Here is a 26,264-nt window from a genome sequence, read left to right on the forward strand (position 1 = left end):
TGCATCAATGCCATTCCTCCTGATGGACAGTACTGCCAGTCTGCTCATCAGTACAGTAAGTTGGTTTGTAATAATTGTTACTCCACTGTGAAGTAATAAAATTGGAGTATGAACCTAGTATGTTTCTAATTTCACTGTTGGATGAGTCAGTACCAAAAACAGAGATAGTTCTGGGTGTCGTCTGCATAACAATGTAGATTGATTTTGTATAATCTTATGAGATATCCCAATGGCAGCGTATAAATAATATATAAGGTTTCATTACATTATATCTTTTGTCTCCCTTTTTATCTATCTCTATATATATCTCTATCTTGTTCTCTCTCTCTCTCTCTCTCTCTCTCTCTCTGTCTCTTTCTCTGCTTACAGACTTTACAGCTTGTCCTCTTACAACAACTCCTTCACCAACAAGTAAGTCTGACAAGACAATATTTAATTTGAAAACACACATAAAGATAAGCACAACACTGATTGCATGTGTTACAGAAACTGTACTTAATGTACGCATCTTCTCTCTGCAGCTCCTCCAGTTCTTTATGAATACCTGATTTCTATTGAGTTGAACATCTCAGATGTTGCAGTAATAAATCAACTGAGGAGCATTCTGAGCAACATCAGTTACCCCATCGGCATCAGCAACCAAGTACAAATCTCGGATGTCAACATTTCCACAGGTGCATTCATAACTTTGCAGTCTAAAATGTAATTTCCAAACGGTATAATCTGTGTTTTCAGCTCATCCTACTGGTACATGACTTCTTTCAAATTTTGAATATTCTTAATTCTGGAATTTGGATTTGTATTCTTTATGATTAAACATCAAGTGGTTATTTATCAGTAAACATATTTATTCTCTCTTTGTGTTGGTGTCCAGTTTGTTCTCCGAGCAGTGGTAGTTTCCAGTGCAGATGTGAGGATCAGTATCGTTGGCCATGTGACCAGTGTTTCCTGTACGGACCCTGTGACAACATCACTGGTGACACATGTGGATGCATCAATGCCATTCCTCCTGATGGACAGTACTGCCAGTCTGCTCATCAGTACAGTAAGTTGGTTTGTAATAATTGTTACTCCACTGTGAAGTAATAAAATTGGAGTATGAACCTAGTATGTTTCTAATTTCACTGTTGGATGAGTCAGTACCAAAAACAGAGATAGATCTGGGTGTCGTCTGCATAACAATGTAGATTGATTTTGTATAATCTTATGAGATATCCTAATGGCAGCGTATAAATAATATATAAGGTTTCATTACATTATGATATCTTTTGTCTCCCTTTTTATCTATCTCTATGTATATCTCTATCTTGTTCTCTCCCTCTCTCTCTCTCTCTCTCTCTCTCTCTGTCTCTTTCTCTGCTTACAGACTTTACAGCTTGTCCTCTTACAACAACTCCTTCACCAACAAGTAAGTCTGACAAGACAATATTTAATTTGAAAACACACATAAAGATAAGCACAACACTGATTGCATGTGTGACAGAAACTGAACTTAATGTATGCATCTTCTCTCTGCAGCTCCTCCAGTTCTTTTTGAATACCTGATTGCTATTGAGTTGAACATCTCAGATGTTGCAGTAATAAATCAACTGAGGAGCATCCTGAGCAACATCAGTTACCCCATCGGCATCAGCAACCAAGTACAAATCTCGGATGTCAACATTTCCACAGGTGCATTCATAACTTTGCAGTCTAAAATGTAATTTCCAAACGGTATAATCTGTGTTTTCAGCTCATCCTACTGGTACATGACTTCTTTCAAATTTTGAATATTCTTAATTCTGGAATTTGGATTTGTATTCTTTATGATTAAACATCAAGTGGTTATTTATCAGTAAACATATTTATTCTCTCTTTGTGTTGGTGTCCAGTTTGTTCTCCGAGCAGTGGTAGTTTCCAGTGCAGATGTGAGGATCAGTATCGTTGGCCATGTGACCAGTGTTTCCTGTACGGACCCTGTGACAACATCACTGGTGACACATGTGGATGCATCAATGCCATTCCTCCTGATGGACAGTACTGCCAGTCTGCTCATCAGTACAGTAAGTTGGTTTGTAATAATTGTTACTCCACTGTGAAGTAATAAAATTGGAGTATGAACCTAGTATGTTTCTAATTTCACTGTTGGATGAGTCAGTACCAAAAACAGAGATAGTTCTGGGTGTCGTCTGCATAACAAAGTAGATTGATTTTGTATAATCTTATGAGATATCCCAATGGCAGCGTATAAATAATATATAAGGTTTCATTACATTATGATATCTTTTGTCTCCCTTTTTATCTATCTCTATGTATATCTCTATCTTGTTCTCTCTCTCTCTCTCTCTCTCTCTCTCTCTGTCTCTTTCTCTGCTTACAGACTTTACAGCTTGTCCTCTTACAACAACTCCTTCACCAACAAGTAAGTCTGACAAGACAATATTTAATTTGAAAACACACATAAAGATAAGCACAACACTGATTGCATGCGTTACAGAAACTGTACTTAATGTACGCATCTTCTCTCTGCAGCTCCTCCAGTTCTTTATGAATACCTGATTTCTATTGAGTTGAACATCTCAGATGTTGCAGTAATAAATCAACTGAGGAGCATTCTGAGCAACATCAGTTACCCCATCGGCATCAGCAACCAAGTACAAATCTCGGATGTCAACATTTCCACAGGTGCATTCATAACTTTGCAGTCTAAAATGTAATTTCCAAACGGTATAATCTGTGTTTTCAGCTCATCCTACTGGTACATGACTTCTTTCAAATTTTGAATATTCTTAATTCTGGAATTTGGATTTGTATTCTTTATGATTAAACATCAAGTGGTTATTTATCAGTAAACATATTTATTCTCTCTTTGTGTTGGTGTCCAGTTTGTTCTCCGAGCAGTGGTAGTTTCCAGTGCAGATGTGAGGATCAGTATCGTTGGCCATGTGACCAGTGTTTCCTGTACGGACCCTGTGACAACATCACTGGTGACACATGTGGATGCATCAATGCCATTCCTCCTGATGGACAGTACTGCCAGTCTGCTCATCAGTACAGTAAGTTGGTTTGTAATAATTGTTACTCCACTGTGAAGTAATAAAATTGGAGTATGAACCTAGTATGTTTCTAATTTCACTGTTGGATGAGTCAGTACCAAAAACAGAGATAGATCTGGGTGTCGTCTGCATAACAATGTAGATTGATTTTGTATAATCTTATGAGATATCCTTATGGCAGCGTATAAATAATATATAAGGTTTCATTACATTATGATATCTTTTGTCTCCCTTTTTATCTATCTCTATGTATATCTCTATCTTGTTCTCTCCCTCTCTCTCTCTCTCTCTCTCTCTCTCTCTCTGTCTCTTTCTCTGCTTACAGACTTTACAGCTTGTCCTCTTACAACAACTCCTTCACCAACAAGTAAGTCTGACAAGACAATATTTAATTTGAAAACACACATAAAGATAAGCACAACACTGATTGCATGTGTGACAGAAACTGAACTTAATGTATGCATCTTCTCTCTGCAGCTCCTCCAGTTCTTTATGAATACCTGATTTCTATTGAGTTGAACAGCTCAGATGTTGCAGTAATAAATCAACTGAGGAGCATCCTGAGCAACATCAGTTACCCCATCGGCATCAGCAACCAAGTACAAATCTCGGATGTCAACATTTCCACAGGTGCATTCATAACTTTGCAGTCTAAAATGTAATTTCCAAACGGTATAATCTGTGTTTTCAGCTCATCCTACTGGTACATGACTTCTTTCAAATTTTGAATATTCTTAATTCTGGAATTTGGATTTGTATTCTTTATGATTAAACATCAAGTGGTTATTTATCAGTAAACATATTTATTCTCTCTTTGTGTTGGTGTCCAGTTTGTTCTCCGAGCAGTGGTAGTTTCCAGTGCAGATGTGAGGATCAGTATCGTTGGCCATGTGACCAGTGTTTCCTGTACGGACCCTGTGACAACATCACTGGTGACACATGTGGATGCATCAATGCCATTCCTCCTGATGGACAGTACTGCCAGTCTGCTCATCAGTACAGTAAGTTGGTTTGTAATAATTGTTACTCCACTGTGAAGTAATAAAATTGGAGTATGAACCTAGTATGTTTCTAATTTCACTGTTGGATGAGTCAGTACCAAAAACAGAGATAGTTCTGGGTGTCGTCTGCATAACAATGTAGATTGATTTTGTATAATCTTATGAGATATCCCAATGGCAGCGTATAAATAATATATAAGGTTTCATTACATTATGATATCTTTTGTCTCCCTTTTTATCTATCTCTATGTATATCTCTATCTTGTTCTCTCTCTCTCTCTCTCTCTCTCTCTCTCTCTGTCTCTTTCTCTGCTTACAGACTTTACAGCTTGTCCTCTTACAACAACTCCTTCACCAACAAGTAAGTCTGACAAGACAATATTTAATTTGAAAACACACATAAAGATAAGCACAACACTGATTGCATGTGTTACAGAAACTGTACTTAATGTACGCATCTTCTCTCTGCAGCTCCTCCAGTTCTTTATGAATACCTGATTTCTATTGAGTTGAACAGCTCAGATGTTGCAGTAATAAATCAACTGAGGAGCATCCTGAGCAACATCAGTTACCCCATCGGCATCAGCAACCAAGTACAAATCTCGGATGTCAACATTTCCACAGGTGCATTCATAACTTTGCAGTCTAAAATGTAATTTCCAAACGGTATAATCTGTGTTTTCAGCTCATCCTACTGGTACATGACTTCTTTCAAATTTTGAATATTCTTAATTCTGGAATTTGGATTTGTATTCTTTATGATTAAACATCAAGTGGTTATTTATCAGTAAACATATTTATTCTCTCTTTGTGTTGGTGTCCAGTTTGTTCTCCGAGCAGTGGTAGTTTCCAGTGCAGATGTGAGGATCAGTATCGTTGGCCATGTGACCAGTGTTTCCTGTACGGACCCTGTGACAACATCACTGGTGACACATGTGGATGCATCAATGCCATTCCTCCTGATGGACAGTACTGCCAGTCTGCTCATCAGTACAGTAAGTTGGTTTGTAATAATTGTTACTCCACTGTGAAGTAATAAAATTGGAGTATGAACCTAGTATGTTTCTAATTTCACTGTTGGATGAGTCAGTACCAAAAACAGAGATAGATCTGGGTGTCGTCTGCATAACAATGTAGATTGATTTTGTATAATCTTATGAGATATCCTAATGGCAGCGTATAAATAATATATAAGGTTTCATTACATTATGATATCTTTTGTCTCCCTTTTTATCTATCTCTATGTATATCTCTATCTTGTTCTCTCCCTCTCTCTCTCTCTCTCTCTCTCTCTCTGTCTCTTTCTCTGCTTACAGACTTTACAGCTTGTCCTCTTACAACAACTCCTTCACCAACAAGTAAGTCTGACAAGACAATATTTAATTTGAAAACACACATAAAGATAAGCACAACACTGATTGCATGTGTGACAGAAACTGAACTTAATGTATGCATCTTCTCTCTGCAGCTCCTCCAGTTCTTTATGAATACCTGATTTCTATTGAGTTGAACAGCTCAGATGTTGCAGTAATAAATCAACTGAGGAGCATCCTGAGCAACATCAGTTACCCCATCGGCATCAGCAACCAAGTACAAATCTCGGATGTCAACATTTCCACAGGTGCATTCATAACTTTGCAGTCTAAAATGTAATTTCCAAACGGTATAATCTGTGTTTTCAGCTCATCCTACTGGTACATGACTTCTTTCAAATTTTGAATATTCTTAATTCTGGAATTTGGATTTGTATTCTTTATGATTAAACATCAAGTGGTTATTTATCAGTAAACATATTTATTCTCTCTTTGTGTTGGTGTCCAGTTTGTTCTCCGAGCAGTGGTAGTTTCCAGTGCAGATGTGAGGATCAGTATCGTTGGCCATGTGACCAGTGTTTCCTGTACGGACCCTGTGACAACATCACTGGTGACACATGTGGATGCATCAATGCCATTCCTCCTGATGGACAGTACTGCCAGTCTGCTCATCAGTACAGTAAGTTGGTTTGTAATAATTGTTACTCCACTGTGAAGTAATAAAATTGGAGTATGAACCTAGTATGTTTCTAATTTCACTGTTGGATGAGTCAGTACCAAAAACAGAGATAGTTCTGGGTGTCGTCTGCATAACAATGTAGATTGATTTTGTATAATCTTATGAGATATCCCAATGGCAGCGTATAAATAGTATATAAGGTTTCATTACATTATGATATCTTTTGTCTCCCTTTTTATCTATCTCTATGTATATCTCTATCTTGTTCTCTCCCTCTCTCTCTCTCTCTCTCTCTCTGTCTCTTTCTCTGCTTACAGACTTTACAGCTTGTCCTCTTACAACAACTCCTTCACCAACAAGTAAGTCTGACAAGACAATATTTAATTTGAAAACACACATAAAGATAAGCACAACACTGATTGCATGTGTTACAGAAACTGAACTTAATGTATGCATCTTCTCTCTGCAGCTCCTCCAGTTCTTTATGAATACCTGATTTCTATTGAGTTGAACAGCTCAGATGTTGCAGTAATAAATCAACTGAGGAGCATCCTGAGCAACATCAGTTACCCCATCAGCATCAGCAACCAAGTACAAATCTCGGATGTCAACATTTCTACAGGTGCATTCATAACTTTGCAGTCTAAAATGTAATTTCCAAACGGTATAATCTGTGTTTTCAGCTCATCCTACAGGTACATGACTTCTTTCAAATTTTGAATATTCTTAATTCTGGAATTTGGATTTGTATTCTTTATGATTAAACATCAAGTGGTTATTTATCAGTAAACATATTTATTCTCTCTTTGTGTTGGTGTCCAGTTTGTTCTCCGAGCAGTGGTAGTTTCCAGTGCAGATGTGAGGATCAGTATCGTTGGCCATGTGACCAGTGTTTCCTGTACGGACCCTGTGACAACATCACTGGTGACACATGTGGATGCATCAATGCCATTCCTCCTGATGGACAGTACTGCAAGTCTGCTCATCAGTACAGTAAGTTGGTTTGTAATAATTGTTACTCCACTGTGAAGTTATAAAATTGGAGTATGAACCTAGTATGTTTCTAATTTCACTGTTGGATGAGTCAGTACCAAAAACAGAGATAGATCTCGGTGTCGTCTGCATAACAATGGAGATTGATTTTGTATAATCTTATGAGATATCCTAATGGCAGCATATAAATAGTAAATAACGTTTCATTACATTATGATATTTTTTGTCTCCCTTTTTATCTATCTCTATATATATCTCTATCTTGTTCTCTCTCTCTCTCTGTCTCTCTCTCTCTGTCTCTATCTCTGCTTACAGACTTTACAGCTTGTCCTCTTACAACAACTCCTTCACCAACAAGTAAGTCTGACAAGACAATATTTAATTTGAAAACACACATAAAGATAAGCACAACACTGATTGCATGTGTTACAGAAACTGTACTTAATGTATGCATCTTCTCTCTGCAGCTCCTCCAGTTCTTTATGAATACCTGATTTCTATTGAGTTGAACATCTCAGATGTTGCAGTAATAAATCAACTGAGGAGAATTCTGAGCAACATCAGTTACCCCATCAGAATCAGCAACCAAGTACAAATCTCAGATGTCAACATTTCTACAGGTGCATTCATAACTTTGCAGTCTAAAATGTAATTTCCAAACGGTATAATCTGTGTTTTCAGCTCATCCTACAGGTACATGACTTCTTTCAAATTTTGAATATTCTTAATTCTGGAATTTGGATTTGTATTCTTTATGATTAAACATCAAGTGGTTATTTATCAGTAAACATATTTATTCTCTCTTTGTGTTGGTGTCCAGTTTGTTCTCCGAGCAGTGGTAGTTTCCAGTGCAGATGTGAGGATCAGTATCGTTGGCCATGTGACCAGTGTTTCCTGTACGGACCCTGTGACAACATCACTGGTGACACATGTGGATGCATCAATGCCATTCCTCCTGATGGACAGTACTGCAAGTCTGCTCATCAGTACAGTAAGTTGGTTTGTAATAATTGTTACTCCACTGTGAAGTTATAAAATTGGAGTATGAACCTAGTATGTTTCTAATTTCACTGTTGGATGAGTCAGTACCAAAAACAGAGATAGATCTCGGGTGTCGTCTCCATAACAGTGGAGATTGATTTTGTATAATCTTATGAGATATCCTAATGGCAGCATATAAATAGTAAATAACGTTTCATTACATTATGATATTTTTGTCTCCCTTTTTATCTATCTCTATATATATCTCTATCTCGTTCTCTCTCTCTCTCTGTCTCTCTCTCTCTGTCTCTACTTACAGACTTTACAGCTTGTCCTCTTACAACAACTCCATCACCAACATGTAAGTCTGACAAGACAATATTTAATTTGAAAACACACATAAAGATAAGCACAACACTGATTGCATGTGTTACAGAAACTGTACTTAATGTATGCATCTTCTCTCTGCAGCTCCTCCAGTTCTTTATGAATACCTGATTTCTATTGAGTTGAACATCTCAGATGTTGCAGTAATAAATCAACTGAGGAGAATTCTGAGCAACATCAGTTACCCCATCAGAATCAGCAACCAAGTACAAATCTCAGATGTCAACATTTCTACAGGTGCATTCATAACTTTGCAGTCTAAAATGTAATTTCCAAACGGTATAATCTGTGTTTTCAGCTCATCCTACAGGTACATGACTTCTTTCAAATTTTGAATATTCTTAATTCTGGAATTTGGATTTGTATTCTTTATGATTGAACATCAAGTGGTTATTTATCAGTAAACATATTTATTCTCTCTTTGTGTTGGTGTCCAGTTTGTTCTCCGAGCAGTGGTGGTTTCCAGTGCAGGTGTGAGGATCAGTATCGTTGGCCATGTGACCAGTGTTTCCTGTACGGACCCTGTGACAACATCACTGGTGACACATGTGGATGCATCAATGCCATTCCTCCTGTTGGACAGTACTGCCAGTCTGCTCATCAGTACAGTAAGTTGGTTTGTAATAATTGTTACTCCACTGTGAAGTAATAAAATTGGAGCACGAACCTAGTATGTTTCTAATTTCACTGTTGGATGAGTCAGTACCAAAAACAGAGATAGATTTGGGTGTCGTCTGCATAACAATGTAGATTGATTTTGTATAATCTTATGAGATATCCTAATGGCAGCGTATAAATAATAAATAAGGTTTCATTACATTATGATATCTTTTGTCTGCCTTTTTATCTATCTCTATTTATATCTGTATCTCGTTCTCTCTTTCTCTCTCTCTCTGTCTCTACTTACAGACTTTACAGCTTGTCCTCTTACAACAACTCCTTCACCAACAAGTAAGCCTGAAAAGACAATATTTAATTTGAAAACACACATAAAGACAAGCACAACACTGATTGCATGTGTTACAGAAACTGTACTTAATGTATGCATCTTCTCTCTGCAGCTCCTCCAGTTCTTTATGAATACCTGATTTCTATTGAGTTGAACATCTCAGATGTTGCAGTAATAAATCAACTGAGGAGCATTCTGAGCAACATCAGTTACCCCATCAGAATCAGCAACCAAGTACAAATCTCAGATGTCAACATTTCTACAGGTGCATTCATAACTTTGCAGTCTAAAATGTAATTTCCAAACGGCATAATCTGTGTTTTCAGCTCATCCTACTGGTACATGACTTCTTTCAAATTTTGAATATTCTTAATTCTGGAATTTGGATTTGTATTCTTTATGATTAAACATCAAGTGGTTATTTATCAGTAAACATATTTATTCTCTCTTTGTGTTGGTGTCCAGTTTGTTCTCTGAGCAGTGGTGGTTTCCAGTGCAGATGTGAGGATCAGTATCGTTGGCCATGTGACCAGTGTTTCCTGTACGGACCCTGTGACAACATCACTGGTGACACATGTGGATGCATCAATGCCATTCCTCCTGTTGGACAGTACTGCCAGTCTGCTCATCAGTACAGTAAGTTGGTTTGTAATAATTGTTACTGCACTGTGAAGTAATAGAATTGGAGTATGAACCTAGTATGTTTCTAATTTCACTGTTGGATGAGTCAGTACCAAAAACAGAGATAGATCTGGGTGTCGTCTGCATAACAATGTAGATTGATTTTGTATAATTTTATGAGATATCCTAATGGCAGCGTATAAATAATAAATAAGGTTTCATTACATTATGATATCTTTTGTCTGCCTTTTTATCTATCTCTATTCATATCTCTATGTCGTTCTCTCTCTCCTCTCTCTCTCTCTCTGTCTCTACTTACAGACTTTACAGCTTGTCCTCTTACAACAACTCCTTCACCAACAAGTAAGCCTGAAAAGACAATATTTAATTTGAAAACACACAAAAAGACAAGCACAACACTGATTGCATGTGTTACAGAAACTGTACTTAATGTATGCATCTTCTCTCTGCAGCTCCTCCAGTTCTTTATGAATACCTGATTTCTATTGAGTTGAACAGCTCAGATGTTGCAGTAATAAATCAACTGAGGAGCATCCTGAGCAACATCAGTTACCCCATCAGCATCAGCAACCAAGTACAAATCTCGGATGTCAACATTTCTACAGGTGCATTCATAACTTTGCAGTCTAAAATGTAATTTCCAAACGGTATAATCTGTGTTTTCAGCTCATCCTACTGGTACATGACTTCTTTCAAATTTTGAATATTCTTAATTCTGGAATTTGGATTTGTATTCTTTATGATTAAACATCAAGTGGTTATTTATCAGTAAACATATTTATTCTCTCTTTGTGTTGGTGTCCAGTTTGTTCTCCGAGCAGTGGTAGTTTCCAGTGCAGATGTGAGGATCAGTATCGTTGGCCATGTGACCAGTGTTTCCTGTACGGACCCTGTGACAACATCACTGTTGACACATGTGGATGCATCAATGCCATTCCTCCTGATGGACAGTACTGCAAGTCTGCTCATCAGTACAGTAAGTTGGTTTGTAATAATTGTTACTCCACTGTGAAGTTATAAAATTGGAGTATGAACCTAGTATTTTCTAATTTCACTGTTGGATGAGTCAGTACCAAAAACAGAGATAGATCTCGGTGTCGTCTCCATAACAGTGGAGATTGATTTTGTATAATCTTATGAGATATCCTAATGGCAGCATATAAATAGTAAATAACGTTTCATTACATTATGATATCTTTTGTCTCCCTTTTTATCTATCTCTATATATATCTCTCACTCGTTCTCTCTCTCTCTCTGTCTCTCTCTCTCTGTCTCTACTTACAGACTTTACAGCTTGTCCTCTTACAACAACTCCATCACCAACATGTAAGTCTGACAAGACAATATTTAATTTGAAAACACACATAAAGATAAGCACAACACTGATTGCATGTGTTACAGAAACTGTACTTAATGTATGCATCTTCTCTCTGCAGCTCCTCCAGTTCTTTATGAATACCTGATTTCTATTGAGTTGAACATCTCAGATGTTGCAGTAATAAATCAACTGAGGAGAATTCTGAGCAACATCAGTTACCCCATCAGAATCAGCAACCAAGTACAAATCTCAGATGTCAACATTTCTACAGGTGCATTCATAACTTTGCAGTCTAAAATGTAATTTCCAAACGGTATAATCTGTGTTTTCAGCTCATCCTACAGGTACATGACTTCTTTCAAATTTTGAATATTCTTAATTCTGGAATTTGGATTTGTATTCTTTATGATTAAACATCAAGTGGTTATTTATCAGTAAACATATTTATTCTCTCTTTGTGTTGGTGTCCAGTTTGTTCTCCGAGCAGTGGTGGTTTCCAGTGCAGGTGTGAGGATCAGTATCGTTGGCCATGTGACCAGTGTTTCCTGTACGGACCCTGTGACAACATCACTGGTGACACATGTGGATGCATCAATGCCATTCCTCCTGTTGGACAGTACTGCCAGTCTGCTCATCAGTACAGTAAGTTGGTTTGTAATAATTGTTACTCCACTGTGAAGTAATAAAATTGGAGCACGAACCTAGTATGTTTCTAATTTCACTGTTGGATGAGTCAGTACCAAAAACAGAGATAGATTTGGGTGTCGTCTGCATAACAATGTAGATTGATTTTGTATAATCTTATGAGATATCCTAATGGCAGCGTATAAATAATAAATAAGGTTTCATTACATTATGATATCTTTTGTCTGCCTTTTTATCTATCTCTATTTATATCTGTATCTCGTTCTCTCTTTCTCTCTCTCTCTGTCTCTACTTACAGACTTTACAGCTTGTCCTCTTACAACAACTCCTTCACCAACAAGTAAGCCTGAAAAGACAATATTTAATTTGAAAACACACATAAAGACAAGCACAACACTGATTGCATGTGTTACAGAAACTGTACTTAATGTATGCATCTTCTCTCTGCAGCTCCTCCAGTTCTTTATGAATACCTGATTTCTATTGAGTTGAACATCTCAGATGTTGCAGTAATAAATCAACTGAGGAGCATTCTGAGCAACATCAGTTACCCCATCAGAATCAGCAACCAAGTACAAATCTCAGATGTCAACATTTCTACAGGTGCATTCATAACTTTGCAGTCTAAAATGTAATTTCCAAACGGTATAATCTGTGTTTTCAGCTCATCCTACTGGTACATGACTTCTTTCAAATTTTGAATATTCTTAATTCTGGAATTTGGATTTGTATTCTTTATGATTAAACATCAAGTGGTTATTTATCAGTAAACATATTTATTCTCTCTTTGTGTTGGTGTCCAGTTTGTTCTCTGAGCAGTGGTGGTTTCCAGTGCAGATGTGAGGATCAGTATCGTTGGCCATGTGACCAGTGTTTCCTGTACGGACCCTGTGACAACATCACTGGTGACACATGTGGATGCATCAATGCCATTCCTCCTGTTGGACAGTACTGCCAGTCTGCTCATCAGTACAGTAAGTTGGTTTGTAATAATTGTTACTGCACTGTGAAGTAATAGAATTGGAGTACGAACCTAGTATGTTTCTAATTTCACTGTTGGATGAGTCAGTACCAAAAACAGAGATAGATCTGGGTGTCGTCTGCATAACAATGTAGATTGATTTTGTATAATTTTATGAGATATCCTAATGGCAGCGTATAAATAATAAATAAGGTTTCATTACATTATGATATCTTTTGTCTGCCTTTTTATCTATCTCTATTCATATCTCTATGTCGTTCTCTCTTTCTCTCTCTCTCTGTCTCTACTTACAGACTTTACAGCTTGTCCTCTTACAACAACTCCTTCACCAACAAGTAAGCCTGAAAAGACAATATTTAATTTGAAAACACACAAAAAGACAAGCACAACACTGATTGCATGTGTTACAGAAACTGTACTTAATGTATGCATCTTCTCTCTGCAGCTCCTCCAGTTCTTTATGAATACCTGATTTCTATTGAGTTGAACATCTCAGATGTTGCAGTAATAAATCAACTGAGGAGCATTCTGAGCAACATCAGTTACCCCATCAGAATCAGCAACCAAGTACAAATCTCAGATGTCAACATTTCTACAGGTGCATTCATAACTTTGCAGTCTAAAATGTAATTTCCAAAAGGTATAATCTGTGTTTTCAGCTCATCCTACTGGTACATGACTTCTTTCAAATTTTGAATATTCTTAATTCTGGAATTTGGATTTGTATTCTTTATGATTAAACATCAAGTGGTTATTTATCAGTAAACATATTTATTCTCTCTTTGTGTTGGTGTCCAGTTTGTTCTCTGAGCAGTGGTGGTTTCCAGTGCAGATGTGAGGATCAGTATCGTTGGCCATGTGACCAGTGTTTCCTGTACGGACCCTGTGACAACATCACTGGTGACACATGTGGATGCATCAATGCCATTCCTCCTGTTGGACAGTACTGCCAGTCTGCTCATCAGTACAGTAAGTTGGTTTGTAATAATTGTTACTGCACTGTGAAGTAATAGAATTGGAGTACGAACCTAGTATGTTTCTAATTTCACTGTTGGATGAGTCAGTACCAAAAACAGAGATAGATCTGGGTGTCGTCTGCATAACAATGTAGATTGATTTTGTATAATCTTATGAGATATCCTAATGGCAGCGTATAAATAATAAATAAGGTTTCATTACATTATGATATCTTTTGTCTGCCTTTTTATCTATCTCTATTCATATCTCTATGTCGTTCTCTCCCTCTGTCTCTCTCTCTGTCTCTTCTTATAGACTTTACAGCTTGTCCTCTTACAACAACTCCTTCACCAACAAGTAAGTCTGACAAGACAATACTTAAGTTGAAAACACACAAAAAGATAAGCACAACACTGATTGCATGTGTTACAGAAACTGTACTCAATGTATGCATCTTCTCTCTGCAGCTCCTCCAGTTCTTTATGAATACCTGATTTTTATTGAGTTGAACATCTCAGATGTTGTAGTAATAAATCAACTGAGGAGCATTCTGAGCAACATCAGTTACCCCATCGGCATCAGCAACCAAGTACAAATCTCTGATGTCAACATTTCTACAGGTACATTCATAAGTTTGCAGTCTAAAATGTAATTTCCAAACGGTATAATCTGTGTTTTCAGCTCATCGTGCTGGTACATGACTTCTTTCAAACTTTGAATATTCTTAATTCTGGAATTTGGATCTGTATTCTTTATGATTAAACATCAAGTGATTATTTATCAGTAAACATATTTATTCTCTCTTTGATTTGGTGTCCAGTTTGTTCTCCGAGCAGTGGTAGTTTCCAGTGCAGATGTGAGGATCAGTATCGTTGGCCATGTGACCAGTGTTTCCTGTACGGACCCTGTGACAACATCGCTGATGACACATGTGGATGCATCAATGCCATTCCTCCTGATGGACAGTACTGCCAGTCTGCTCATGAATACAGTAAGCTTTTTTCCACCAGGCTGTCCTTGTTTATCAAAGGATTGAAACATACAGTATATATGAAGGGGAAACCTTTTTAAAGCTTTTACTTCATGATTCTATATATATTGCATATATATTTCCTTGAAATATGTATGAACTGTCCTTGTTTGTCAGGAAAGATGAAGGTGACATTGTTACAATCATTATTTTTTCATCACTCCTCCTCAATGATGACATTTCCTTTAGATAGATAGATAGATAGATAGATAGATATACTTTATTGATGCCAAACTGGGAAATTGCAGTGTAGCAGCAGCATTACACACAGTAACAACACAATGAAGTAACAACCTAGACATATAAAAAAAGCAATATAAAATGCAATATAAAACATCTATAAAATGTATAAATAAGCCGTATAATTGTAGTGCAAATTAAAAATATAAGGTGCAGTGAACAGATAAAACATATAAGGTGCTTGGAGACTGTATTGTTATGACCAGAGTTTTAGCTGTTATTGTACAATGTGATGGCATGTGGCAGGAAAGATTTCCTGTATCTGTCCCTTCGACAGCGGAGCTGGAGCAGCCTGTGAGAGAAGGTGCTCTGCTGTCCAACCACTGTTTGATGGAGAGGGTGCTGATCATTGTCTATGATGGATAACAGTTTATTCAGCGTTCTCTCCACCACGGACTCAAAATACTCCAGCCTGAGACCAAGTACAGAGCCAGCCTTCTTGATGATTTTATCAAGTCCGTTGGTGGCGCTGGCTCTGATGCTGCTACCCAAACACACAACAGCAAAGAAAATGGCGCTGGCAACAACAGACTGGTAGAAGATCTCCAACATCTTGCTGCACACGTTGAAGGATCTCAGCTTCCTTAGGAAATAGAGTCTGCTCATCCCCTTCTTGTAAACAGCCTCGTGTTAGATTTCCAGTCCAGTCTGTTGCCGTTCACCACTCCCAAATATTTGTAGTCCTCCACCTCCTCCACCACCTCCCCCCTGATCCACTGTGGCTGTGAAGGCATCCTCTTTTTCCTACCGAAGTCGATCACCATCTCTCTGGTCTTGTTGACATTCAGCCTCAGGTGATTCTGTTCGGACCACTCTACAAAGTTGTCTGCCAGTGTCCTGTACTCACCCTCATCTCCCCCTCTTATACACCCAACAACAGCTGAGTCGTCAGAAAACTTCTGCAGGTGACATGACTCAGAGTTGTACTGAAAGTCAGTGGTGTATAAGGTGAAGAGGAAGGGAGAAAGCACAGTTCCCTGTGGAGCTCCTGTATCACTGACCACCACGTCAGACAGGACACTGCCCAGATGGACAAACTGTGGCCTGCCTGTCAAGTAGTCTGTAATCCAGGAGATCATAGTGTCGTCAACACCCACCACCCGCAGATTCTCACCCATTAGCAGAGGCTGAATGGTGTTGAAAGCACTGGAGAAATCAAAGAATGTGATCCCTTACAGTGCCTCCCCCACCATCCAGATGCATATGGGCTCGTTGCAGCAGGTAGATGACAGAATCATGGACTCCTAAATGGGGCTGATAGGCAAATTGCAAAGGGTCCAGAAGGGTCCTCATCTGTGGCCTCAGCTAGGCTAAGACCAATCTCTCCAGGACCTTCATCACATTACTGGTCATAACTGGTCTGTAATCTGTACTTTCCTTCTCCTCTGTCCCTCTACCTACAGACTTCACAGCTTGTCCCCAAACACCAACCTCTCCACCATCAACAAGTAAGCATGAGAAGATCACATTTAATAAATAATAAAAAATATACATTACAAGTGATACCACTGACATCATCTTTTACATCTTCTTTCATTTCTTTGCTGACAGCTCCTCCTCCAACAACAACCTCTCCACCATCAACAAGTAAGCCTGCAAAGATCATATTTAATAAAGAATAATAATACACATTACATATGATACCACTAACATCATCTTTTCCATCTTTGCTGACAGCTCCTCCTCCAACAACAACCTCTCCACCATCAACAAGTAAGCCTGAGAAGATCATATGTAATAAATAATAATAATACACATTACAAGTGATACCACTAACATCCTCCTTTTCAACTTCTTTCCTTTCTTTGCTGACAGCTCCTCCTCCAACAACAACCTCTCCACCACCAACAAGTAAGAGTGAAAGGACATTATTTAACCATTCAGCACCATGAAACGTGTCATACCTTATAGAGAAACAACACACTGTTTTCCCTCATTTTTTATATTTCTGTCTTGCCTTTAATCTCTCTCTCTGCAGCTCCTCTAGTTCTTTATGAATACCTGATTTCTATTGAGTTGAACATCTCAGATGTTGCAGTAATAAATCAACTGAGGAGCATTCTGAGCAACATCAGTTACCCCATCAGCATCAGCAACCAACTACAAATCTTTGATGTCAACATTTCTACAGGTACAGCCAACAGCCTCTTTCACTTTGGTTTACTTTATTCTGAATTGTTATACAGTAAATAAGTGAAATGCGTGGTAACTCTGTATTATGACCCTCCAGTATGATATTTTGAGGCTATAGTCTTGTTTCCAGTTTGGTCTTTGAGTGAAACAAAAAGACATCTGCTTTTGCTTCATTCATGCAAAGTCATTTCTTTATTAGAACTCCGATTAACAGTCAATGATCAATATGTCACAGTAAGGAAATTTGTGACATACTTAGCTCCACATATCAATAGTAATTTTGTAGCTTAGATATTTAGATATTGAACATGAAATGTCTTCATAGATGAAATTCATTCTGTGTTTTGGTGTCCAGTTTGTTCTCCGAGCAGTGGTAGTTTCCAGTGCATATGTGAGGATCAGTATCGTTGGCCATGTGACCAGTGTTCCCTGTACGGACCCTGTGACAACATCACTGATGACACATGTGGATGCATCAATGCCATTCCTCCTGATGGACAGTACTGCCAATCTGCTCATCAGTACAGTAAGCTGTTTTCCACCAGGCTGTACTGGTTTATCAAAGGATTGAAACATACAGTATATATGAAGGGGAAACCTTTTTAAAGCTCTTCCTTCATAATTCTAGCTATATTGCATATATATTTCTTTTAAATATGTATGAACTTTCCTTGTTTGGCAGGAAAGATGAAGGTGACATTGTTACAATCATTCATTTTGTCATCACTCCTCCTCAATGGTGACATTTCCTTTACTGGTCATAACTGGTCTGTAATCTGTACTTTCTCTCTCCTCTGTCCCTATACCAACAGACTTCACAGCTTGTCCCCAAACACCAACCTCTCCACCATCAACAAGTAAGAGGGAAAGGATAATATTTAATCATTCAGTAGCATAAAACATGTAATACCTTATAGAGAAACAACACACTGTTTTCCCTCATTTTTTATATTTCTGTCTTGCCTTTAATCTCTCTCTCTGCAGCTCCTCTAGTTCTTTATGAATACCTGATTTCTATTGAGTTGAACATCTCAGATGTTGCAGTAATAAATAAACTGAGGAGCATTCTGAGCAACATCAGTTACCCCATCAGCATCAGCAACCAACTACAAATCTCTGATGTCAACATTTCTACAGGTACAGCAAGCAGCTTCTTTCACTTTGGTTTAATTTATTCAGAATTGTTATACAGTAAATATGTGAAATATGTGGTTACTCTATATTATGATATTTTGAGGCTATAGTCTTGTTTCCAGTTTGGTCTTTGAGTAAACCAAAAAGATATCTGCTTTTACTTTGTTCATGCAAAGTCATTTCTGTATTATAACTCAGATTAACAGTCAATGATCAATATGTCACAGTAAGGAAAATTTGTGACATACTCAGCTCCACATATCAAGAGTAATTTTGTAGCTTAGATATTTAGATATTGAACATGAAATGTCTTCATAGATGAAATTCATTCTCTGTGTCCAGTTTGTTCTCCGAGCAGTGGTGATTTCCAGTGCAGATGTGAGGATCTGTATCGTTGGCCATGTGACCAGTGTTTCCGTTACGGACCCTGTGACAACATCACTGGTGACACATGTGGATGCATCAATGCCATTCCTCCTGATGGACAGTACTGCCAATCTGCTCATCAGTACAGTAAGCTGTTTTCCACCAGGCTGTACTGGTTTGTCAAAGGATTGAAACATACAGAATATATGAAGGGGAAACCTTTTTAAAGCTCTTCCTTCATAATTCTAGCTATATTGCATATATATTTCTTTTAAATATGTATGAACTTTCCTTGTTTGGCAGGAAAGATGAAGGTGACATTGTTACAATCATTCATTTTGTCATCACTCCTCCTCAATGGTGACATTTCCTTTACTGGTCATAACTGGTCTGTAATCTGTACTTTACTTCTCCTCTGTCCCTATACTAACAGACTTCACAGCTTGTCCCCAAACAACACCCTCTCCACCATCAACAAGTAAGCATGAGAAGATCACATTTAATAAATAATAATAATAATAATACACATTACAAGTAATACCGCTAACAACACCGGTTCCATCTTCTTTCATTTCTTTGCTGACAGCTCCTCCTCCAACAACAACCTCTCCACCACCAACAAGTAAGCCTAATAAGATCATATCTATTAAATAATAATAATACACATTACATGTGATACCACTAACATCATCTTTTTCATCTTCTTTCATTTCTTTGCTGACAGCTCCTCCTCCAACAACAACCTCTCCACCACCAACAAGTAAGAGTGAAAGGACATTATTTAATCATTCAGCACCATGAAACATGTGTCATACCTTATAGAGAAACAACAGACTGTTTTCCCTCATTTTTTATATTTCTGTCTTGCCTTTAATCTCTCTCTCTGCAGCTCCCCTAGTTCTTTATGAGTACCTGATTTCTATTGAGTTGAACATCTCAGATGTTGCAGTAATAAATCAACTGAGGAGCATTCTGAGCAACATCAGTTACCCCATCAGCATCAGCAACCAACTACAAATATCTGATGTCAACATTTCTACAGGTACAGCAAGCAGCTTCTTTCACTTTGGTTTACTTTATTCAGAATTGTTATAAAGTGAATATGTGAAATACATGGTTACTCTGTATTATGATATTTTGAGGCTATAGTCTTATTTCCAGTTTGGTCTTTGAGTGAACCAAAAAGACATCTGCTTTTACTTTGTTCATGCAAAGTCATTTCTGTATTATAACTCAGATTAACAGTCAATATGTCACAGTAAGGACAATTTGTGACATACACACATCAAGAGTAATTTTGTAGCTTAGATATTTAGATATTAAACATGAAATGTCTTCATAGATGAAATTCATTCTGTGTGTCCAGTTTGTTCTCCGAGCAGTGGTGGTTTCCAGTGCAGATGTGAGGATCAGTATCGTTGGCCATGTGACCAGTGTTTCCGTTACGGACCCTGTGACAACATCAATGGTGACACATGTGGATGCATCAATGCCATTCCTCCTGATGGACAGTACTGCCAGTCTGCTCATCAGTACAGTAAGCTGTTTTCCACCAGGCTGTACTGGTTTGTCAAAGGATTGAAACATACAGAATATATGAAGGGGAAACCTTTTTAAAGCTCTTCCTTCATAATTCTAGCTATATTGCATATATATTTCTTTTAAATATGTATGAACTTTCCTTGTTTGGCAGGAAAGATGAAGGTGACATTGTTACAATCATTCATTTTGTCATCACTCCTCCTCAATGGTGACATTTCCTTTACTGGTCATAACTGGTCTGTAATCTGTACTTTCCTTCTCCTCTGCCCCTTTACCAACAGACTTCACAGCTTGTCCCCAAACACCAACCTCTCCACCATCAACAAGTAAGCATGAGAAGATAACATTTAATAAATAATAAAAATATACATTACAAGTGATACCACTAACAACACCAATTCAATCTTCTTTCATTTCTTTGCTGACAGCTTCTCCTCCAACAACAACCTCTCCACCACCAACAAGTAAGCCTGAGAAGATCACATTTAATAAATAATAATAATACACATTACAAGTAATACCACTAACAACACCGGTTCCATCTTCTTTCATTTCTTTGCTGACAGCTCCTCCTCCAACAACAACCTCTCCACCACCAACAAGTAAGCCTAATAAGATCATATCTATTAAATAATAATAATACACATTACATGTGATACCACTAACATCATCTTTTTCATCTTCTTTCATTTCTTTGCTGACAGCTCCTCCTCCAACAACAACCTCTCCACCACCAACAAGTAAGAGTGAAAGGACATTATTTAATCATTCAGCACCATGAAACATGTGTCATACCTTATAGAGAAACAACACACTGTTTTCCCTCATTTTTTATATTTCTGTCTTGCCTTTAATCTCTCTCTCTCTGCAGCTCCTCTAGTTCTTTATGAATACCTGATTTCTATTGAGTTGAACATCTCAGATGTTGCAGTAATAAATCAACTGAGGAGCATTCTGAGCAACATCAGTTACCCCATCAGCATCAGCAACCAACTACAAATATCTGATGTCAACATTTCTACAGGTACAGCAAGCAGCTTCTTTCACTTTGGTTTACTTTATTCAGAATTGTTATAAAGTGAATATGTGAAATACATGGTTACTCTGTATTATGATATTTTGAGGCTATAGTCTTATTTCCAGTTTGGTCTTTGAGTGAACCAAAAGACATCTGCTTTTACTTTGTTCATGCAAAGTCATTTCTGTATTATAACTCAGATTAACAGTCAATATCAAATGTCACAGTAAGGACAATTTGTGACATACTCACCACACATCAAGAGTAATTTTGTAGCTTAGATATTTAGATATTAAACATGAAATGTCTTCATAGATGAAATTCATTCTGTGTGTCCAGTTTGTTCTCCGAGCAGTGGTGGTTTCCAGTGCAGATGTGAGGATCAGTATCGTTGGCCATGTGACCAGTGTTTCCGTTACGGACCCTGTGACAACATCAATGGTGACACATGTGATTGCATCAATGCCATTCCTCCTGATGGACAGTACTGCCAGTCTGCTCATCAGTACAGTAAGTTGGTTTGTAGTAATTGTTGAAGCCAGTGTAATAGGTATTCAAAAGGTTAGAAAAAAGGGTCACAGGAAGGCAAGACTGTGTCTCAGAATTGTTTAAATCATTAGGGACCGAGCTAGCGACTAGAATTATTATTATTTTTCAGCATTTCGACTGCATTTTTGCCCCACTGAACATATACGAAAAGTTAATCTTATTTGGCAAAGTGGTCAGGCCTTGTGAAAAATTTGATATTCTGTGGGTCTCGGACATATACATAGAAAAATGGTTAGACAGCACCCCCTATTGAGCATTCCCAACGGCACATTTCACCTATGAGTATGAAAAGTGGTACACACGTAGAACTTATCCAGACGAACAAAAAAACCCAACAGGAAGTCAGCCATTTCTGACAATTTGCACACGTTGTATTTGAACGAACTCCTCCTAGGGAATTGATCGGATCAACTTCAGATTTGGACACAGCCATCTGAAGACATTAATGATTAAAAGTTCTGCTATTTACGACATTCCATCGAACAACGTGCCCGTGGTGTGGCGTGGAATTTCAACAACTCGCCATGAAAGAGGGATTTGTCATAACTTCTGCGTACATGATCCGATCTCAATGAAACTTCACGTTTGATAAGAGTCCCGCCCTGAACATGTCTACAGTATGTGATAGTATTCAGTAATAGTGAAAGCGTCACCCCAAACGCCTAGTAGGAGTTGGGGGGCTAAAGATGTCGGAAAACTCATGAAACTTTGCACAAAATTCAGTTGTAGCGAAGGCTAAGGTACTGTCTTGTTCCCGCAGATGGGCTTCGCATAATGGCTTAGCTCACTGTGCAGAGACCGTAATAGTTGTGAATATGAAATTCAAAACTCACATGTAGACTGGTGCCTGTAGCTCACATACCAAAAATCGTGTTTGTCCACCAGCAGGTGGCGCTATAATACATTTTTTTGATAACTTTCAGATACTATATGGCGCACTTAAATTATTCATATCAACGTATTCCCTGAATTGACCTGAATCCAGAGATATAAGCCACGCCCATTACATCGCAATTTCTTCACGCAAAATGGCGAAATTTGCAAAGCCTATTTTTCACATCTCCTAGGCGTTTAGTGCGATCTCCATGAAATTTTGCACATAGCATCTGTGGACTAGCCTGACACAAAGTTATATAAAGAATTCTAATAGTCCAAAAGATGTTCAAGTTATACAATGATAATTTCCTGCACATTGTGGTCAAAAGAGTAAGTTGCGCACATGGTGAATTAATCCGATTAACACTAAACTTTTGCCAGTCGTGTCACATGCGCTGCTGAGGATATGTGCAAAATTTGGTGCAAATATGACACTAGATGGAGATTTTATCGCTAAAAAGAAAAATCATGAATTTTGGGCGGTTGTTGCCATGGCAACCAAAAAAGCCACCTTACAGCATGTTTGAGGGGTTAAACAGGCTCCAAAACTTATGAAACTTTGCACAAAATTCAGTCGTGGCGAAGGCTAAATTATTGCTTTGGTCCCACTGATGGGCATTGCATAATGGCTTAGCCATGCCCCCCAGAATTGGCCCCCAAGACACGTACGACCGACATGTATGGAAATTGGTATGCATGTGTACCATGAAGAGACAAGCAAAAAAGCCTCTTGAACCCATAACCCAAACCCAACAGGAAGTCGGCCATTTTGATTTTTATATTCATTTTCGGCAAAAAAAAATTTTCCTAGGGAATTTTAATGGCTCTACTTCAAAATTGGTCAGTACAGCCAAAAAACATTGCTGATTAAAAGTTTTTCTATTTGTGACTGTACATTGAATGGCGTGCAGTCAAATTCGGCCACGTTGAATTTCACAGTGATTTTCAGCGGTTTTTTGCATTGTATTTGAACGAACTCCTCCTAATTTATCAGATCTGCTTTAAAATTGGTCAGTACAGTGACTGTTGAAGCGCATGTCTGTGGCAAGCTGTCAGAGTTGGCCAGGTTGAATCGAATGTCAAACTGTGATGCCATTTCGAGCATTTCAGGGCTTCTATATTAACTAACTCCTCCCACAGATTTTATCGGATTGACTTCAAATTCGATCACTGCAATCTAGACCCATTGGTGATCAAAAGATAATCCAATATTTACTGTGCATCAAACGACGTGACCATGGCATGGCGCTGAATTCCCACGTTTTGCAGTGAAGAGTCTCACTATGAATGCATAAGTCTTTTGCACAGTGTCTGAAATGTGTGACGCGGTCTCCTTCTGCTTCCGGCAATGAGGGCTAGTGCGTGGGGTGACATGGCGTGTCGTGGCTGCGTCAGGCAACCGCTGTGCAGGCCCCGCCCAATGCTGCTTACAGCTTTAATTTGAATTGAGTCTAATTGAGACCAACTGACAGGGGGTCTACCAGTGAGGTAATACTCTGATGGATGAGGGAGATTTTCTGAGTAAAAAAGTTTTAAAACTCATTGCAGGTTTCAGGGCTAGCGTCTACAGAGGGGACAGGGGGGGCATCAGTGGCACAGCTTACAATGTTAACAAGCACCTTAGGATCAGACCTACTAGATTCAATGAGATTTGAGAAATAGGCGTGTCTAGACCTCTTAAGTAGTATGTGAGATGCGTTATTGTAGAAACCCTTCTTTCAACACCTGGTTTTGGATTAACACAGAAATGAAGAGAAAACACTTTGAATGGCAGATAAATAAAGGAAGGGAGATATTCCGTGTCACATTTGAAAATATCTATGGAAACAGCTATTATATCTTTCAATTGAATTTTAGTTATTTTGATAGAATACAACAAACATGATAAATACTGACAGAGAATGGATAATGTTTTATTAGAAAGTTTATCTCTGTTGTTTAAGACAGTCTTGTTACAGTCTGTAGTGCCACATTTTAGCCTGCTTGGCAGTTATTTGACTTCCTGAAACCTGAATAACTGGCTTCTCTTGAGCCACTTTATCATATTTCAAGAAGATTACTGTCTCTCTCTCTGTCATTCTTGGCTTTGTGCTGTCAGAAGACAGGAGCTTGCTTCAGTCAGAAGGAAACCTTTGGAAACAGCGCCATCTGTGGATGAAAATACATCAATATATTATAATATATGTTGTATCTCTATTTATCTGTCCATCTCTTTCTCTCATTCTTTCTTTCTCTCTCTCTCTGCTTACAGACTTTACAGCTTGTCCTCTTACAACTCCTTCACCAACAAGTAAGTCTGACAAGAAAATATTTAATTTAAAAAAACACAAAAATATAAGCACAGCACTGATTGCATGTATTGCAGAAACTTTCCCACATGTAGACTTACTTAGTTGAGCTGCCCTGTCTCGTTGACAAGGTGGACATTTTACAAGCATTGACCAGGAAAGCAACAGTTTCGTTTTCAATAGTCGAAGTCATTAACAAGCCTCCTCAACATATGTCAACACCTGTTGCTGTGAAAACAGAACCCTTGGGGCGACTTTATAATAGTACTGCTGTCTAACAAAGTCAATAAAGCAGACACACACAGTCAAATAGTTGCCACAAGCAGTTGCCACAACACTAACAACAATTGTTACAAATAAATGCCTAAAAATAATAACGATTGTCACAATATAAAACTGCAGCAAAAACTTATAGTAAGTGATTTGGGCTTGAATACTTAAATTTCAATTGTAAGCAGTTAGTGGGTCAGTTAAGATCATGTGACATACTTGTGCATTACAATGTAGTAAAACCATACAGTTGTTTTCTATTGTTATTGTTAAAATGCTCTTTTCAGATTCAACACCCATTGCTACAACACCTGTGAACACTACAACACCCACAATCCCACCAACAAGTGAGTGCTTAAAACTGATTCTTACATTACTCCATCTTGTTATAACAGACAGTTATTGACTTAACTGACTTGTCAGATTTCACTTTTCAGATTAACATGCATAATTCTAAAATGTTTTTCATCAGATTCAACAACACCACCACCACCACCAACAACAACAACAACACCTCCACCAACCACAACACCAACACCAACACCAACAGCAAGTAAGTGCTTAAAAATAATTGTATAGTCTTGAGTATAGTCTTTAATGTGGGCTTGAATATTTATATATGATATACTTATAGTAAAAAAGAGTTGTGTCCTATTTGTCCAGTGTCATAATAGAGCTCAACAGTGACCCCCCCACTTTTTGAATGCCACTGGTTCTAGAAATTAATTTCCCATTAATTTACTTTACTGATGTTTTGGGAAATCATTTATATAAAGAGTTTTAAGGATGGAACCAAACTAACCAACTATGAGATGAATGGTGACCATGACATAGGCTATTTCATTTGGAGCAAAAGGAAGCTTGGAAAACAAAAAAAACACAAAGATAGAAGACTTTGCATATACTTATTTTAAGAGTTAAGGAACTACTTATCCC

At 37.9% G+C, this 26,264-nt stretch overlaps 1 protein-coding gene across 50 annotated transcripts in view; it reads left to right on the top strand.

The window, feature by feature from the left end:
• Positions 1-26,264, top strand: part of LOC127367939 (uncharacterized) — a 56,819-nt gene that overhangs the window by 20,265 nt on the left and 10,290 nt on the right. The window contains exons 40-94 of one of the 50 annotated variants that reach the window (XM_051408196.1): positions 522-674; positions 1,872-2,042; positions 2,360-2,401; positions 2,512-2,664; positions 2,865-3,035; positions 3,361-3,402; positions 6,498-6,650; positions 6,851-7,021; positions 7,337-7,378; positions 7,489-7,641; positions 7,842-8,012; positions 8,322-8,363; positions 8,474-8,626; positions 8,827-8,997; positions 9,299-9,340; positions 9,451-9,603; positions 9,804-9,974; positions 10,281-10,322; positions 10,433-10,585; positions 10,786-10,956; positions 11,265-11,306; positions 11,417-11,569; positions 11,770-11,940; positions 12,242-12,283; positions 12,394-12,546; positions 12,747-12,917; positions 13,219-13,260; positions 13,371-13,523; positions 13,724-13,894; positions 14,198-14,239; positions 14,350-14,502; positions 14,703-14,873; positions 16,556-16,600; positions 16,704-16,739; positions 16,830-16,865; positions 16,968-17,003; positions 17,131-17,283; positions 17,641-17,811; positions 18,098-18,142; positions 18,270-18,422; positions 18,762-18,932; positions 19,219-19,263; positions 19,372-19,407; positions 19,510-19,545; positions 19,675-19,827; positions 20,152-20,322; positions 20,609-20,653; positions 20,756-20,791; positions 20,894-20,929; positions 21,032-21,067; positions 21,199-21,351; positions 21,685-21,855; positions 25,022-25,060; positions 25,616-25,675; positions 25,801-25,881. In XM_051408196.1, coding sequence (XP_051264156.1) covers positions 522-674; positions 1,872-2,042; positions 2,360-2,401; positions 2,512-2,664; positions 2,865-3,035; positions 3,361-3,402; positions 6,498-6,650; positions 6,851-7,021; positions 7,337-7,378; positions 7,489-7,641; positions 7,842-8,012; positions 8,322-8,363; positions 8,474-8,626; positions 8,827-8,997; positions 9,299-9,340; positions 9,451-9,603; positions 9,804-9,974; positions 10,281-10,322; positions 10,433-10,585; positions 10,786-10,956; positions 11,265-11,306; positions 11,417-11,569; positions 11,770-11,940; positions 12,242-12,283; positions 12,394-12,546; positions 12,747-12,917; positions 13,219-13,260; positions 13,371-13,523; positions 13,724-13,894; positions 14,198-14,239; positions 14,350-14,502; positions 14,703-14,873; positions 16,556-16,600; positions 16,704-16,739; positions 16,830-16,865; positions 16,968-17,003; positions 17,131-17,283; positions 17,641-17,811; positions 18,098-18,142; positions 18,270-18,422; positions 18,762-18,932; positions 19,219-19,263; positions 19,372-19,407; positions 19,510-19,545; positions 19,675-19,827; positions 20,152-20,322; positions 20,609-20,653; positions 20,756-20,791; positions 20,894-20,929; positions 21,032-21,067; positions 21,199-21,351; positions 21,685-21,855; positions 25,022-25,060; positions 25,616-25,675; positions 25,801-25,881 — 5,928 coding nt within the window. Of the gene's footprint in view, positions 1-521; positions 675-874; positions 1,046-1,871; positions 2,043-2,359; positions 2,402-2,511; positions 2,665-2,864; positions 3,036-3,360; positions 3,403-6,497; positions 6,651-6,850; positions 7,022-7,336; positions 7,379-7,488; positions 7,642-7,841; positions 8,013-8,321; positions 8,364-8,473; positions 8,627-8,826; positions 8,998-9,298; positions 9,341-9,450; positions 9,604-9,803; positions 9,975-10,280; positions 10,323-10,432; positions 10,586-10,785; positions 10,957-11,264; positions 11,307-11,416; positions 11,570-11,769; positions 11,941-12,241; positions 12,284-12,393; positions 12,547-12,746; positions 12,918-13,218; positions 13,261-13,370; positions 13,524-13,723; positions 13,895-14,197; positions 14,240-14,349; positions 14,503-14,702; positions 14,874-16,555; positions 16,601-16,703; positions 16,740-16,829; positions 16,866-16,967; positions 17,004-17,130; positions 17,284-17,640; positions 17,812-18,097; positions 18,143-18,269; positions 18,423-18,761; positions 18,933-19,218; positions 19,264-19,371; positions 19,408-19,509; positions 19,546-19,674; positions 19,828-20,151; positions 20,323-20,608; positions 20,654-20,755; positions 20,792-20,893; positions 20,930-21,031; positions 21,068-21,198; positions 21,352-21,684; positions 21,856-25,021; positions 25,061-25,615; positions 25,676-25,800; positions 25,882-26,264 lie in introns of all 50 variants that reach the window. The other 49 variants (XM_051408200.1, XM_051408198.1, XM_051408199.1 and 46 more) reach the window with 49 other exon arrangements.

The sequence above is a fragment of the Dicentrarchus labrax genome, unplaced genomic scaffold, assembly GCF_905237075.1.
Source record: "Dicentrarchus labrax unplaced genomic scaffold, dlabrax2021, whole genome shotgun sequence".
NCBI classification, from domain to species: domain Eukaryota; kingdom Metazoa; phylum Chordata; class Actinopteri; family Moronidae; genus Dicentrarchus; species Dicentrarchus labrax.